Raw genomic sequence first — 14,173 nt, forward strand, 5'->3', positions numbered from 1 at the left:
TCTCAGTGGCACAGTTATGATTTAATTGTTACCAAATAAGTCACATATTACTGAGTTGGTGCTATTAACTAGTTAATCCAATAATGCTAATTAGCCATATGTAAAGTATAAACTTACAATTCTCTGAAGTGTAAATTCATAAATTTTCTTTCCAGCATTGGCTCTGAAGAATTTCCTGTACTCCCTGCGTACCTTTAAAAAGAAGCAGCAGAATACAGAGGTTAATGCGCGGCCAGCAGATGCCCACAAAGGTGAAACACCTCTATTAAAATCGAACATAGATGGAACAAGTAAATTTATGAGTGTCTTTCTGGATACAGTAAAATAATTGAAGCATACTGAGACAGTGGGTTTTAAGTTGGAGAAAAAGAAATTCAGAGATGCAAGATAATACCAGAATGTTTTGATGTTTGTAATCCTCTTAACTAGTTTTTAAAGAGCCTGACAATCTGATGGAAACGCTTTACAGGCATAGCTGCAAACCCATCACAAATCAAAATACATTCCAGAAAAAATGATGTAAGGTAATTTTCACTTCAAATTGTTCTTAGAAGGCAAAAAAATGCCTGAAGAAATATATGGCAGTTTCCAAAAGCCTTGCATATGAAGACAGGACTTTAGTACTGCATACTGAGAAGTGAATGTGACTAAAAATAAGAATTTAAAAGGAAGCTATTGAATGATCATTATCTCCCATTTAATTGCATTATTTTTTCTCTTACCCCTACTCCCATCAAACTGTCTACTAATACTAATCACAGCACTTAAGACATCATATTACAGTTTTAGTTTACCATTTCTTCCTTGCTATATTGTCGTATTTACCTTGTATACTAGTGTCTAACAAATAAAATAACTGAGGTGTTTGCTAAATGAATGAATGATAGCTAAATTTGGAAACTGAGGGGGAAAACATTTAAAATGTTTATCATCATTCAGTTATAAATGGGAGAGTTAGAATTTAGCAAAATATTAGCCTACTTGAATAATTCAGACATTATGTATGTTTTTCTTATATCTTTAGCTTTCTGGGTTCAATTGCACATGTTCAAAATATTTCTACATTAGAGGCTGTAAACTAGCAAACTAGTAACCAAATTGTTTGTCGAAAAATGTTTTATATGCACATTTTAAAATTAAGACCTTCACAGAGGAATTCAGGCTGCAGGTTTCTCTTACAATTTTCTAAGATCTAGCAACAGTGAGTCCTATTCCCACGTGACAAGGACTGAGCGGACCAGAGCAGCCGTTCGTTGCTGCCTTTGGAAGAGAGCTGTACCCTCCAAACCGCAGGAGGCCCGCAGGAGGCCTGCCTTCCTACCCCCTACCTTCCATCTGCTACTTCCCTCGCCCATGTGACCTGCCTGGTCCCTCCGGGCATTTGAGCACCAGACCTATTCTCTACACCTGCGGATTATTAAGGTTTAAAAATTCTCCCATACACCACATAGGCAGTTCTTCCTTTAATTCATATCTTATGTTACTGATTATCATTTCTCTTTTAGCCATGGAGTGGTCTATAACTATTTCAAATCTCACTTACAAGGTTAGAAGGAACAAGAAGAAAAATGATACCTATTAATTAGCTCCTGAAATTGTAAGAGTGTACAAAAGCAGAGAAGTTAAAGTGAGTTTCATGAAAACATATCCTTGGAAATATACTAGAAGCCCTATATTTACTTGAATTTCATTGTAAGGGAGCTCAATGCAACATTCTTTTTGATACTCACAGGACAGGCCCTTTCTCCTGAAAAACAGCTACACACAGAAGAGGCCTGGTGACAACATGCTGGCATATAGAATGGGTTCCCTTCATGGGCCCCAGGGTCTTAAAAAGGGTCCACTGAACTTTGTAATCAATTCCACAAGAATCAAATCATTTAAAAGGGCAAAATTACTGTTCATATCAACATACTTCTTTTTTAAAAAAAATACAAAATTATTACGTTCTTGGACTTCGAAGATGTTTAATCTTATAACAATAATGGTAACATATTAAAATACTGCTGTTTTGTGGAAACTGGACAAAAAAAAAAAGACAGTTATGTCTATAGAGTAAGCCCAGTTAACTTCAGCTAAAACAGTATTTACCTGTGAACTGAATTTGGTTTACAGGATGCTAGCATACACTCTAACTTAAAAGTACTTTTTAAATCATATGCAATTAGTTAAATCCAGAAAACTGAAGATAAACATGATGTTGCTGGTAGAAATCATTATAGAGAGTAAAAATCCTGACTCAATGTCGTTTGTTCCTTCCTTTTATGAAAATTAGAATGCAAATTAGAATGTGAATAAAATGGGAAATAAAATCCTCCGTTTTAACTTTAAAAAAGTAGTAATAGAACTTGCTCAGAATTCTTGAAATAGAACATCTTAAATTCATATTTAAGTTACTTCTTAATTACCTCAAAAATTACTTGATGAATATTCATTATAATAAAAAAGTTAATTTACTAAAAGTTTATAGGCTAAACTTTCAGGGAAAAACGCAGATTGTTCAAAGCAGAGTTTACAGATATTGCTAAAACAGTTCAGGTTCAGAGTCAATGGTTTCCTGGAGAATATTCAAATATTTAGAAAAAATGAATTATTATAATATTATAGTAAAAATAACAAAGAGGAAATGTCAAAAAAGGGCCTAATTATCCCAAAATGACAATATGGATGGCTCCCCACAGTGAGGAGTTACTGAATATTAGGAAGACAAAATCCTTACATTGCCTAAAGGTCGTTCTCAAGGTTTTCCAGAGCTCAGAGTCATATTTACTAACATGCAAGCTTACCTCAAGTAGGAAGTATTGCTTTAAAATAAACCCGGCCCTAAATTAGAGGGCATTTGAATCTAAAGTTCTCTTTAACCTGAATGATCTACTGCTGGTCTTATTTGTCAAAATCTGTACATTTATGCAAAACCCTTTCGTTTCTATGCTGAACAATTAGAACGATGGGCACTTTGAAGAAAGCTCTGCTCCAGGAGCCGTCAATGGGACAGAATAGATGGGTAAAGGGAAACAAAAGCCCAATATCCCCAGGCTGGTCACTGCAATGGTAGGTCAGCTTTTAAGCTCAACTGCTGTAACTCTGTCTCATAAATGAAAAAAAAATCTTCATCCTCATAAAGAGAACATTAAACAGAACTTGGATAACAAAGAATAAAATATGCTACATTACTATTTAAAGTAATATGCTATTACTTTAAACTTATTATTTAAAGAAAGACAGTGCAATAAAATCAGAACATTTTAGTGTACAGGTTTGTTCTCAAAAGGAAACCAAATTAGGCAAGATGACATTGTAAAAGACTGTGCAGACCATCAGCAAGCGTAATCAATCGTTTGGTCAGAGTTAGTAGGTGCTAGGCTTCACTGAGTTCACCGTGGGCAGAAAGAAGAGGTTGAGGAAGTACCTTCAGTCCAAGCCAGTAAGCCCAAATGACAGCAACTGCATGCTTACGCCTAGCCTCCTCCTTCAAGCGTTTCAATTCCCTTCGAGCCTAGAATGTTTTAGATGGTAAATAAAAGAGACAGCCCAATGCAGACAGCACAAATGACCAGAAAAAGACACCCCACCAAACAGAAGAGCCAATTTATGTATCAGGATTTCAGAATGAAAGAGAAATGGTGCACAATCATTTAAACCCAAAGCATCAGTGTCAGGCTAGCATAGTCCCTTGTATTTTCAGTGCATTGAGACTCTGTCCCAGAGGAGGGTACCTGAGGGAAGCACTCCCCGGCCCTCCCCCTTACTTCCATTCTGTTCCTTTTCTCTCCCCTGTTCTCTCTCCCTCTTCACTCCCTTCTCCACACTCTCTCCCTCCCTCCCTCATCAAAGCCTTAGATCTGGGAGTGGCACCTAATGATTTCCATAGACTTCCCTTTGCTGCCAGCCCACGGGGCTAAAGAGGCTGTGAATTCCTGAGTTCATTCATTTGGACGTGTAAAAAGACAACTCTTGTGAACAACCATTTAGAAAACTGGAAGGAATAAAGGCTGCCTCTGAAGTTTCAAACAAAAACAACAAAACCCCCAATTTTTTCCAGTTGGAAAATTAGAAGTAGCATGTATCAAAATTCAATATTAGGTAAGGCCCTAAACAGTGAAATATACAGAAGCAAGATAAAAAAGTGAAGTAACTCATAGGTTTAAAAATCAATCTTAGGGAAAAATTAATCTGAGGCATGCTATTTTAAAAGACAGGAACAGACAGGCACTATCGTTTCATTACATTACAGTACTCAGACTGGGAAATGGACTTCTCTTGTTCAGTGGAGAAATCCCAGAGTAATTGTCTAGGAGTCCCTCTGCCTCTGCTAAGACAGTTCCTTCAGTTTATAAAGGGAACTAGTTTGTTCCACACAGATTTTCAGGGGAGAACACAAATGAACAACTTTGGTTAGTTTGTGGCAAGTTAACATCTTTATACAGGCAAATGTTGACTTTTCTCATTTTTCTCACAAGACGGGTTTATAATGTTGACAAGGTAGACTTAAAAACATAGGACTGTAATGATATTTGAGTTTCTCACTGGGATACACATGTTTAGCAGAGATGATCTTTGATTTTCTAAGTTAACAAAGACATCTAAAATGCTCCGTCCCTTGGGATATGTGAAACGTTCACAGAGCCCACGACTCTGCCTGGGGATTAGAGAGAGTATTTCAGGAGCCCTTTGTTTCTGAACACAAACAGCTGATGCCGAAATTCCTGGCATTCTTCAGGGGCAATTACTGCTAGCTTTGCATGAACATAGCTTTCTGCTAAATCACAGATGATATTTCTTTTCACATATAATATTTTGCTTATAATAATCAACAGCTGCCACAGTGAGCCTAAAAAACAATTTCATTCATGGATTAATATTTTTGTCGAGCATGCGTTAAAGGTGTTTCTATTATTAACATGTTGCAGAAGACCAATCGAAACCCAAACTTTAACATTCCCATCATGCCCCCCGTCGCGCACAAAAACACGTTCAGAAAACTGCCAGGATACATTGGGGGGTAAAAAACAAACAAAAAACCCCCCAAAACTAAACATGCATGTTACTCGAGAGTTTTAAAAAAAAAGAGCAACTATGCTAGTACCTCATTAGTAAGCAATTAGTCTTTTTTGCCTACGCATGCTTAAGCTTCCTAACGTGCTCTCTTGGCGCGAACATCTCCAGGGTTATTAAATCTGGCTACTAGGACATGCGCCAGTGTGAGCCACTGTTAACTACGGGTCTTCATCCCCTGAGATGCTAGAGATATGGATTGATTACTGCGGATTCCAGGATGGGAGTGATGGGATGTGCATTTCAAGTACCTTAGATCCAAGCCAGTAAGCCCAAATAACTGCAATAGCATGTTTATTCCTAGCCTCCGCCTTCAGCCGGCTCAGTTCCCTTCGTGCCTGTGATGCATTTGAAAAGGAGTTACAGAAAAGTTTAAGGCAAGAAAGGTTACTGCTGATTCCCAATGGAGAAAGAGGAAGAGAGACACCGGTCACCATCAAACAGTAAACGCAAAAGCGTGTGCCACCACCCCACACCAAAACGTTGGAAAGAGCAAGAGGCAAACACGTGCTCAGGAGCTTAAGCCAGTGAATCCCGAATGGGGGTGTCCGTTGCTCCACACATCACTCCTGACCCGCTGCCTTCCTGGGCGTCTCTGGCCTACCTGGGTGCCATGCCAATACGCTGCAATGGTGGTTGCTGCTTCCTCACAGCGCTTCTGATGCTTCAGTTCCCGCAGGATCTTTCGGGCCTAAAGCACAGAATGACCCAGAAAGATAGAAAATTAACACCAAAAAACTATATCCATAGTGACTTGAAAAAAACTACCTGAAGAGATAGGCATAATCCCCATTCTCAAGGGAAAAAATCAATAGCTTAAAGAAAGGAAAAGGGAAAGTTGCTTTATTAGCCCAAAATGGACCACGAGAAGGTGGTAAATGAAGACATTATCAAGCATGACAGCGCAGCCCCACTCAGATAGACAGCAGCCTCCCACGCCCTGATACGCGACAGGAAAAAATCTGACCACAGCAATACAAACTGGACACGGCAGATGGAAGGAACAGTTCTCAGAAGGTGGTCAGTGGATCTCCAATGATCCACCAAAATCCACTTGATCACTTTTATTATTATTGTCTGGAAGGAACTGTAGCTGTACTTTTTTTTTCAAAAGAGATGGCTAAAAACTTGCTATAAAATAAAATTCTCTCACTGGTTCAGGACTAGTGGCTTCTTTCCAGTAGTTGCTTGAAACTGATTTAGTGGGGGCCAGGAGGACAGCCGGTTTGGAGGCGAACCCTGAGTCCTGCCTCTGAAGTCTCTAGACTGCACGCCTGGACTCAGGACTCGGTAGTAGGTCAAAGAAAAACCTGTAGGCAGCAATTTCACTTAACTCTGTGTGCTCAGACTTGTATTTGGCAATTGCTGTGGGACAACTACTAAGCACCTGGGCTGCCCACAGGCCTAGACAAAGGGCAATGGAAGCCGCAGGACTCCTGAACCAAGATCTGGCTTGTGGGCTATAGTGTGCTGACTCTGAATGACACTTTGGCAGGAAGGACCCAGAACCAGGTGGTGTGTGCACTAGGACAGCCAGCGCTTAGGATCTTTCAATCATGATGGGGCAGCCTGCAAGACGGTCACAGGGAAGGTATGGAAGGCATTGTGCTGGGGTGCTGAGGTCTGGCAGGGCTCACAGGTATGGAGGCAACAGTGTGAGACAGGCTTTTGCACTACAGCTTCCCTCGCAAACAGGGGGCAAGAGGATATTGAAATCATGTACGGTATTATTTCAAGGACTTCCTGCTCAGAGAACAAAGCTCTTGAAAAGAAAGCAGGAAGCAGCCAAGACATGGTGTAGGGCCCGAGCTTGGCCCGTAATATTTATTTTTTCCATCTGACTGTTTACAGGGTAGGCAGGAGATGAGAAACCCTCCCCTGCAGGGTGAGCCCAGAGACATCATCCTTTGTAAAGAACATGAAAACCTCACATAAATAAGGATCACTTCTTTTAAACTCACCTTCCAACCCCGGATATAAGACTGAATTACCAAGGTAGAGCTCTTTATCTGTTGATACCTCTTTTGTTGCTGTAGGATGAAAGGGGAAGATATCAGCAATTCTATTTATATATCCATAACATGCACACTGAGAAAGAGAATTTGCTCACTTAGTGCAATGAACTCTTGATCACCCATATTCTTTCTGGGAACCAATAAGTACAGAAATCAAAATATCCAACACTCCAAAATTATTATGATTAATCCAAAGTTTGCTTCAAGGATGGTAAATACAATTAATTTCTAAATGACTCAGGATCCACCATTATTAACATCTGTTCTTTGTGTCATGCTGTTATAATACAACGTCGAGCACATAGCAGATACCCAGTGAACACACATGAATGAATACACACTGAGTTCTGCAACTGCTCCTAAGCCTTCTCTCTTCTTGGTGCCATTTCTCACCATGCTACTCACTGGGTCAGCCTCTAACGTCCCCAGCTCCTTTTAGGTTTGCTGCTTTTACTGCCTCAAGCTGGGAAATCAGCTAACAAATTTAAGTCAACTCCTATCAATCAACTAAACTTTATTTATTGAGCGCCTACTCGCCATAGAGCCCTTCAATAGAACTGTGAGGATGTTCAGCAGCAGCAGAGGTTACTTCCAGTGGGGGAAGGTTAAGGAAGACCCAGTGAGATCTCCCCAAGAATCAGCTCGGCAAGCTCGATGCCCAGAGGCCCTTACTTCCAGGGCCAATGCCTTGGAGAGTGGAGGCTGCTAGAACACTATCCCTAGAGAAGTGAGCGCTTACTGTATTTAGTGGGGAATATTCACTACAACGTGGGCATTTGTGATGAAATTTCACAGCTTTTCAAACAAAATACTGAAGCCAGGTTGTGACTCAGACCCTGGAAATGGCAGACTGCCCAGCTCCCCTTCTCTGAGGGGGAACAGATGCTCCCAGGACTCTAGGCTATGTTCTGGAATCTCAGAGAAAATGAGCAGCAGAACAAAAGAGGATGCCAGAGAGAAAGGCAAAGAGAACCCTGGGACCCTGGAAAAGTCACTACCTTCTTTGGGCCTCAGTCTCTTCATTGGGCAACTGAGGAGCTGGAAAATCTCTAAGATTCCACACAGAGTGATGGTCCACACTGTACCTACAATATCTGACCATCACTTCTGACATTCATTTGGTACCTCAATGTCTTCTTTCAAAATTCCTACATGGCTTGAAAATAACTCTGTCTTTAAAATTCACCTCAAGGAGCCATGAAATATCACAGAATATGGATTTTAAGATAAATAGTAACTGAAAATGGTCATTCGGAAAATCTTTGAGTTATTTGGTCAAGGGAAAATCACTGGCTTGGATAACTGTAGTTAACTGGTGGAGGTATTTACAAGCATACCTTGTTTTATTGTACTTTGCAGATATTGTGGGGTTTTTTTTTTTACAAATTGAAGGTTTGTGGCAACCCTGCGTTGTCAAATGATGGTTAGCACTTTTTAGCAACGAAATATTTTTTAATTAAGGTATGTACATTTTTTTAAAAAGATATAATGCTACTGCACACCTAATGGATTACAGTATAGCATAAACATAACTTTCATGGGCACTGGGAAACCAAAAGATTTGTGTGACTTGCTTTATTGCAATGTTTGCTTTATTGGAGAGGTCTAGGACCAAACACACAAAGTCTCTGAGGTTTGCCTGTAGTTCAAATTCTGAAACAGAAATAACACTAGAGCAAAATTAATACTTCCTCTAAAGTTTGGGCTATTATTTATCATTCTAACTCTCAGCATCACAAATTAATGATACATATGGAGACTTTTTTAAAATCTGGAGATACAAAAGCTCTATATTGGGAGGGAGGGTAGAAATAGCACTTGCTATTTTTGGTTCCTTGCCTATTTCTCCTCATCCTTCTGATGAAATGGCCCCTTCCAGAAGGTCTTCCTTGACCACCCTATCAAAAGTAATCTCCCCCTTGAGGACATTGTATTATGTGAAATGAGCCAGTCACAAAAAGACAAATACTGTAGGATTCCACTCATATGGGATATCTGGAGTAGTCAAATTCATAGAAACAGAGAGTAGAATAGTGGTCGCCAGGGGCTGGAGGGAGGAAGGAATGTGGTTACAGTTTCAGTTTTGCAAGATGAAAAAGTTCTGGAGATTGGTTGCATGTTGTGAAATATACTTAATACTGAACTATATACTTGAAAATGGTTAATATGGTATATTTTATGTTATATGTATTTACCACAATTTAAAAAATTAGGATGCTTAAAAAAGGAACTGTGATCGAAAACTACAGTTCTACTACTAAGGACTTCCTTTTTTTTCTTTGTATGATATTAAAAAAGATTACAGACATTACCCATTCTAAAAAATACATAGTCTCACATAAGATATTATAGAGTAAAATATGAACAAAGATAAAAGGTGAATGACAAAAATACTAAACAGACTCTTTTTGTCAGTGGGATAACAAAGAAATCCAACCAGGTAAATGAAGTAGAAAGGGACTTCCTTAATAGAAATGGTAATAAGCTACTTTCTGAAACATTAACATGTGATCTGAGCAAACAGAGCATAAAATACAATGTGGGCTCCTCTTATTTTCCTTCAAGTCTTTTAACATTAATATGAGCATTTAACAATTTTGTAAAATCCTGGTGAGAAGAAATCCTTTTTATTCAGTATACCTGCCAACAGACATTTTAAATGATAGGAATCCTTCAGGCAACTAGAACCTTTTTGGAAGCTATTATTCATGTCTCCTATAGTTACTTCTTTCTTTTGAAGTCTCACCACAAATGCCAGATGTCTACATTATATGTGAGGGGTTCTCCAATGACAAGTGGGTGGCATATTCTCTGCTACTATGGTTCAGAGTTGCCCCTGAATCTGAACAACCCCTGGCCCACTGGTGCAGCTTACTGTTGAGACCATGATCCAAGAAGACACAAGGGCTGGTATATGCTCCACCCTTAAGCTAGCTGCCTTCTATTGACAGAGGATTCCTACAGTGAATCCTGGAAACCTGCTCCCCTCTGTGTGAGACCTCCCCCCCCCCCAAAAAAAAACCCCTCAAGTTTGGTCTAAATTCATCGGTTCTACTTTTTCTCTCCAGACATTAGGAGTATCTAAACATGTGACTTCCTAAAGCAAGTCAAAGATAAATTTTTAAATTAATATGTTTAATATGCTCAACCAGCAAGATGGAGTCTGACTCTTCCACTGATTTTAGAAATTTAGGAAATTAACCCCAAATGCATGTAATAAACTGATCACAGCTCAAAAAAAAAAAAAGTAATCTCCCGTCTCCCCATTATTCTTTATCTCAGTTCTCTATTTCCTTCCTAGCACTTACTACAATCTGTCATTGTTCTATTTATTTGCTTAAATGCATATTGTCCCTCACTAGACATGAACTGTATGAGGTCAGGAATCAGGTTGTTTGGTTCACCTTGCTATCCCCTGAACCTGGCAGAATAAGGGTTTCAAAACTATTGGTAGAATTCAATATAGATGAATTCAGGATGCTTCAAAACTTGGTTTTTCTTAATGATCTCAAAATAAGAAATAATAAAATGGGTTCCTTGAGGACTGGCTATTTGTTGGTCCTCCCTTTCTCAGGCAAACAGAAAACAGAGCATTATGACTCTGCCGAAGGGCCAAGTACCACTGCTACGTGCAGCCAGGTTGGTGACAACAGTCTTCTGGGCCTTTGCAGAATACATGTTAATGAACCTATCATTAACGTGGCTGGCTAGGGTCATACTTTAACACTTGTACTGTTGGTTATACTCTTTTAGCTTGAGGAAGCGATTTTAAAGACATTCTTTTAAAGATCACATAATTTTTCCTCACTTTTCATTTAAGTAACTCATTAATTTCTAAAACTTGGAAATTATACATTAAAATGTATTACATGAGAACAGGCCAGCATAAATTATGTCCTGATTGTACACACCCTTAAAGCAAAACTTCTCTACAGCTGAAAAAGAGGAAGAACACCCTAAAGGAGATTTGACTGCAATTTTAATTCATTTTCCAACTCACTCTCTAGTGAAAAAGCAGAGAATGAAAATGTGTTTGGAAGCAGTGCTCTTATCATTAAAATTCATTTTGTGAGAACGCAATGCCAAGTTCAAGCTAGCCTAGAGATAAACCTTCAGGTTTCCCTCAAACCTGTTACGCCTCCAATGAAACATCTATAATTGAGTGAGAAAGAAAATTCCGCAAAGAAATTCCATATCAATTAAATAAACATACTTTATTTTTGAGTCTTTTCCCAAAGGGCCAGATATGTGAGGACTAAAGGAGATCCAACCCTTTAACCCAAACCCAGAATTCTACTAAAATGTGGCATTAGCTTTCTGGAATTAAAGCCATTTTCAGTGTTCCTACAATAAATGGAAAACAGCTAATTATTTGGGAAAATTGACCCTACTATACTCAAAGGGTTAAATGACATTATCTCTTCCAATCTGATAACCAAATTCAAGATGTAGATCTCCCACTACATGTATTTCCATCAGTGGAAGACAGCGGGATAAACTAAACTTGAGCTTTGATGTTGTCCTGGATTCAAACCCCATCTCTGCCTCATAGTAGCTGTTACTTAACAGCTCAATGACTTAGTTTTCTCGTCTTTAAAAAAGGGACCAGAAGAGCACCCATTTCACGAGGTCATTCGGAGGATGAAGTATGTAAAAAAATAACTACACAGTTAAGTACGTAACAAATATTTGCAAAAAAAAAGCATCGTGATTACAGCTCAAAAATGTCGGGGGCTCTCACCGCATATCTCCTGTACCAGGCAGCGATCACGATTTGGCTTTTTCTCATCAGCAGGAAGTGTGTGCGACATTTCCACCCCCGATAAATCTTCTGAATGAGAGTGGCCAGGTCCTCAAGACGCTGCTTCCTCAGGTCTTCTAATTTGAATAACTAATAAATAATAGATGGATTTATCAAAAATCCACCAAAAACTCGTGGCATATGTGTACATCATTCTCAGGAAATAAAATGTCACAATGTTGGAGTGAACCACATTGAGGAAAAAAAAAATAACTTAATTACAGATATTATGAATAGTAGTCCATAAGAAAACTATTGGGATGAATTCACGCAAGATACACAATTCAGAGTACAGTGCTTTAGAATTTATGACGAATCATGTAAGGGCTGAACTGAGCTCTAGATGTACCTTCACACTATCTGTGAGGATGAAATTATTGGAAGGGAGGTGACGGCAAGGTCTCTCTCAGACGATTTGAACACTTTCCTAATTCTCCAAATTTCCAATAAACTGCTATGTAAATTTTACTTCATGCTAGTCTATTCAGTTATAAAAAGGCTCCAATGGAGTCCTTCACTAAGTAGAATTTTAAGTGTTCTTTTTAACTTAAAAAAATTTTTAATTTGGGTGCCTTCGTGTACCTCTGAATAGCAGGGTTGTCTTTCCTAAAATTACTGTATAATTCAGATATTACAAATACAGACGGAAGTAACCTCCAATTTTTATGAATTAGGGAGGTTTTATTGTAATACCAGTTTCTTTATGATTTCTTAAATGCTGTACAATCTATCAGCTCAAAAATTTTGGTGTTTCATAAAAAATACAGATGTTCTTCCATTATCCCTTATTAAGCCACCCCTTTGGACATTTGCAGAAAAACACAAAAATGTGACATTCTTGGTAGCATCTTGGGTAACATTATAAAGTTAAACATCCTTTAAGAATTTGCCCATATGATTATAACACAAATTCAGAGTGTAACGTTTCGATTACATACTGTTCTTGGGTTTCGAATGAATATCTTTGATCTACCAAAGGAGTACTCTTCCACAGGAATCTCCAATTCATTAAACAAAACCTCCACACCAGCTCTATAAAAATAAATAAAAACAACAAATTTTCTGAGTTACAAAAATAGGTTATCTTATCTTAAAACATGATATTAGGTTCTCAGCAGTATAAAAAAATAGCTTCATTTCCAAGTATAAATGCTCTTTCGGTAAGCATCCTTCCATCAAAGAACTTCCAGAGTGAATTCCACAAATTTAACCAAATCCAGTAAATGCTCAAAAAGCAGTTTGGGTTTAGAACTACGTATTCTAAGAAAATATGGTATTAGACAATTTCTTGATTTCATTAGCAGAGGCGATCAAATATACTTGTAACAATGGACCAACCAGGGCCAGAAGGGTATGCAAGAAACTCACATCTATTTTGAACCCACTCAGTTACTTCTTGCAAACATTTTAAACACTGCTCCTGCTTCTCAGATTGTGGGCAGGTCCCAAGAGTGCTAAGTGCCAGGCCAATGGGATGCAAAAGAACACAGGGTGGGAGCAAGGCCTGGACTTGACTCTGGCCTCTGCATCCTGGACCGTGGATTTAACGTCAGCCTTTAGTACTAAACTTTGTCCCACCAACCTGTGGACTGGAGGCCAGGCTGGGAGTGAATCCTTGTTCTGTGTATTATAGTAGATGCTGACCATAATACCCTGGAAATTAGCAGTGGGAAATGAAATAGCACCCAGACCCTACATTATTTGGGTATTGAATTATGCATCAGGGACCACACCATATGTCTGGAGTTTATCTTCTTGTAATACAGGGTGAGTGTCTAATCCTACTGATGTTCCTGTGAAAGGCCAGGTCCAGTGACAATGTGGAGTCAACACCCGTACAGTGAAAGAAAAATCCCCATAAAACAGGCACGTCTGCCCTGCTGTAGTAGTTGGGAGAGCTTCTGTGGCCTGCAGAAAAGGGGCAACTTCTGGGACTGGTGAGAGCAGAAAAAAGGTCACTGCACAGACAAGGCCTGGTTTCTCTTCTGCAGCAGCCCCCCTGCCAGCACTCAAGTTCTCTCTGCATGTGAAGAGCTCACAGGGGCTGCTCCATGGGATGAGTCTGCAGTGGTCCAGCACTCTGTCTGTGACGGGATGGATGAGTGCAATTTAGGGCAGATGAGCTGAAAGCCACATGGCCCCAAGTTCTGCCATATTCTCCAATCCGGCTTTACTCACAATAACACTGACACTGTGAACCTTATCTGCTCCTGTATCTGTTTCTCAGTTGGTACAGACTTGGTCAAAGAGTGGGACCCCCACCCTTCACTCACTCTCTCTGGGGTTAATTCCCCAGAAAAAA

General features: G+C 39.2%; 1 protein-coding gene across 3 annotated transcripts in view; it reads right to left on the reverse strand.

Annotated features, from left to right (window-relative positions):
* Positions 1-14,173, reverse strand: part of MYO1B (myosin IB) — a 182,088-nt gene that overhangs the window by 15,845 nt on the left and 152,070 nt on the right. The window contains exons 19-25 of one of the 3 annotated variants that reach the window (XM_068544759.1): positions 12,810-12,903; positions 11,812-11,961; positions 7,017-7,085; positions 5,660-5,746; positions 5,307-5,393; positions 3,410-3,496; positions 118-192 (exon numbers count right to left, since the gene is read on the reverse strand). In XM_068544759.1, coding sequence (XP_068400860.1) covers positions 118-192; positions 3,410-3,496; positions 5,307-5,393; positions 5,660-5,746; positions 7,017-7,085; positions 11,812-11,961; positions 12,810-12,903 — 649 coding nt within the window. The remainder of the gene's footprint in view (positions 1-117; positions 193-3,409; positions 3,497-5,306; positions 5,394-5,659; positions 5,747-7,016; positions 7,086-11,811; positions 11,962-12,809; positions 12,904-14,173) is intronic. The other 2 variants (XM_068544760.1, XM_068544761.1) reach the window with 2 other exon arrangements.

Source organism: Eschrichtius robustus, chromosome 5, assembly GCF_028021215.1.
Source record: "Eschrichtius robustus isolate mEscRob2 chromosome 5, mEscRob2.pri, whole genome shotgun sequence".
In the NCBI taxonomy this organism is placed as follows: domain Eukaryota; kingdom Metazoa; phylum Chordata; class Mammalia; order Artiodactyla; family Eschrichtiidae; genus Eschrichtius; species Eschrichtius robustus.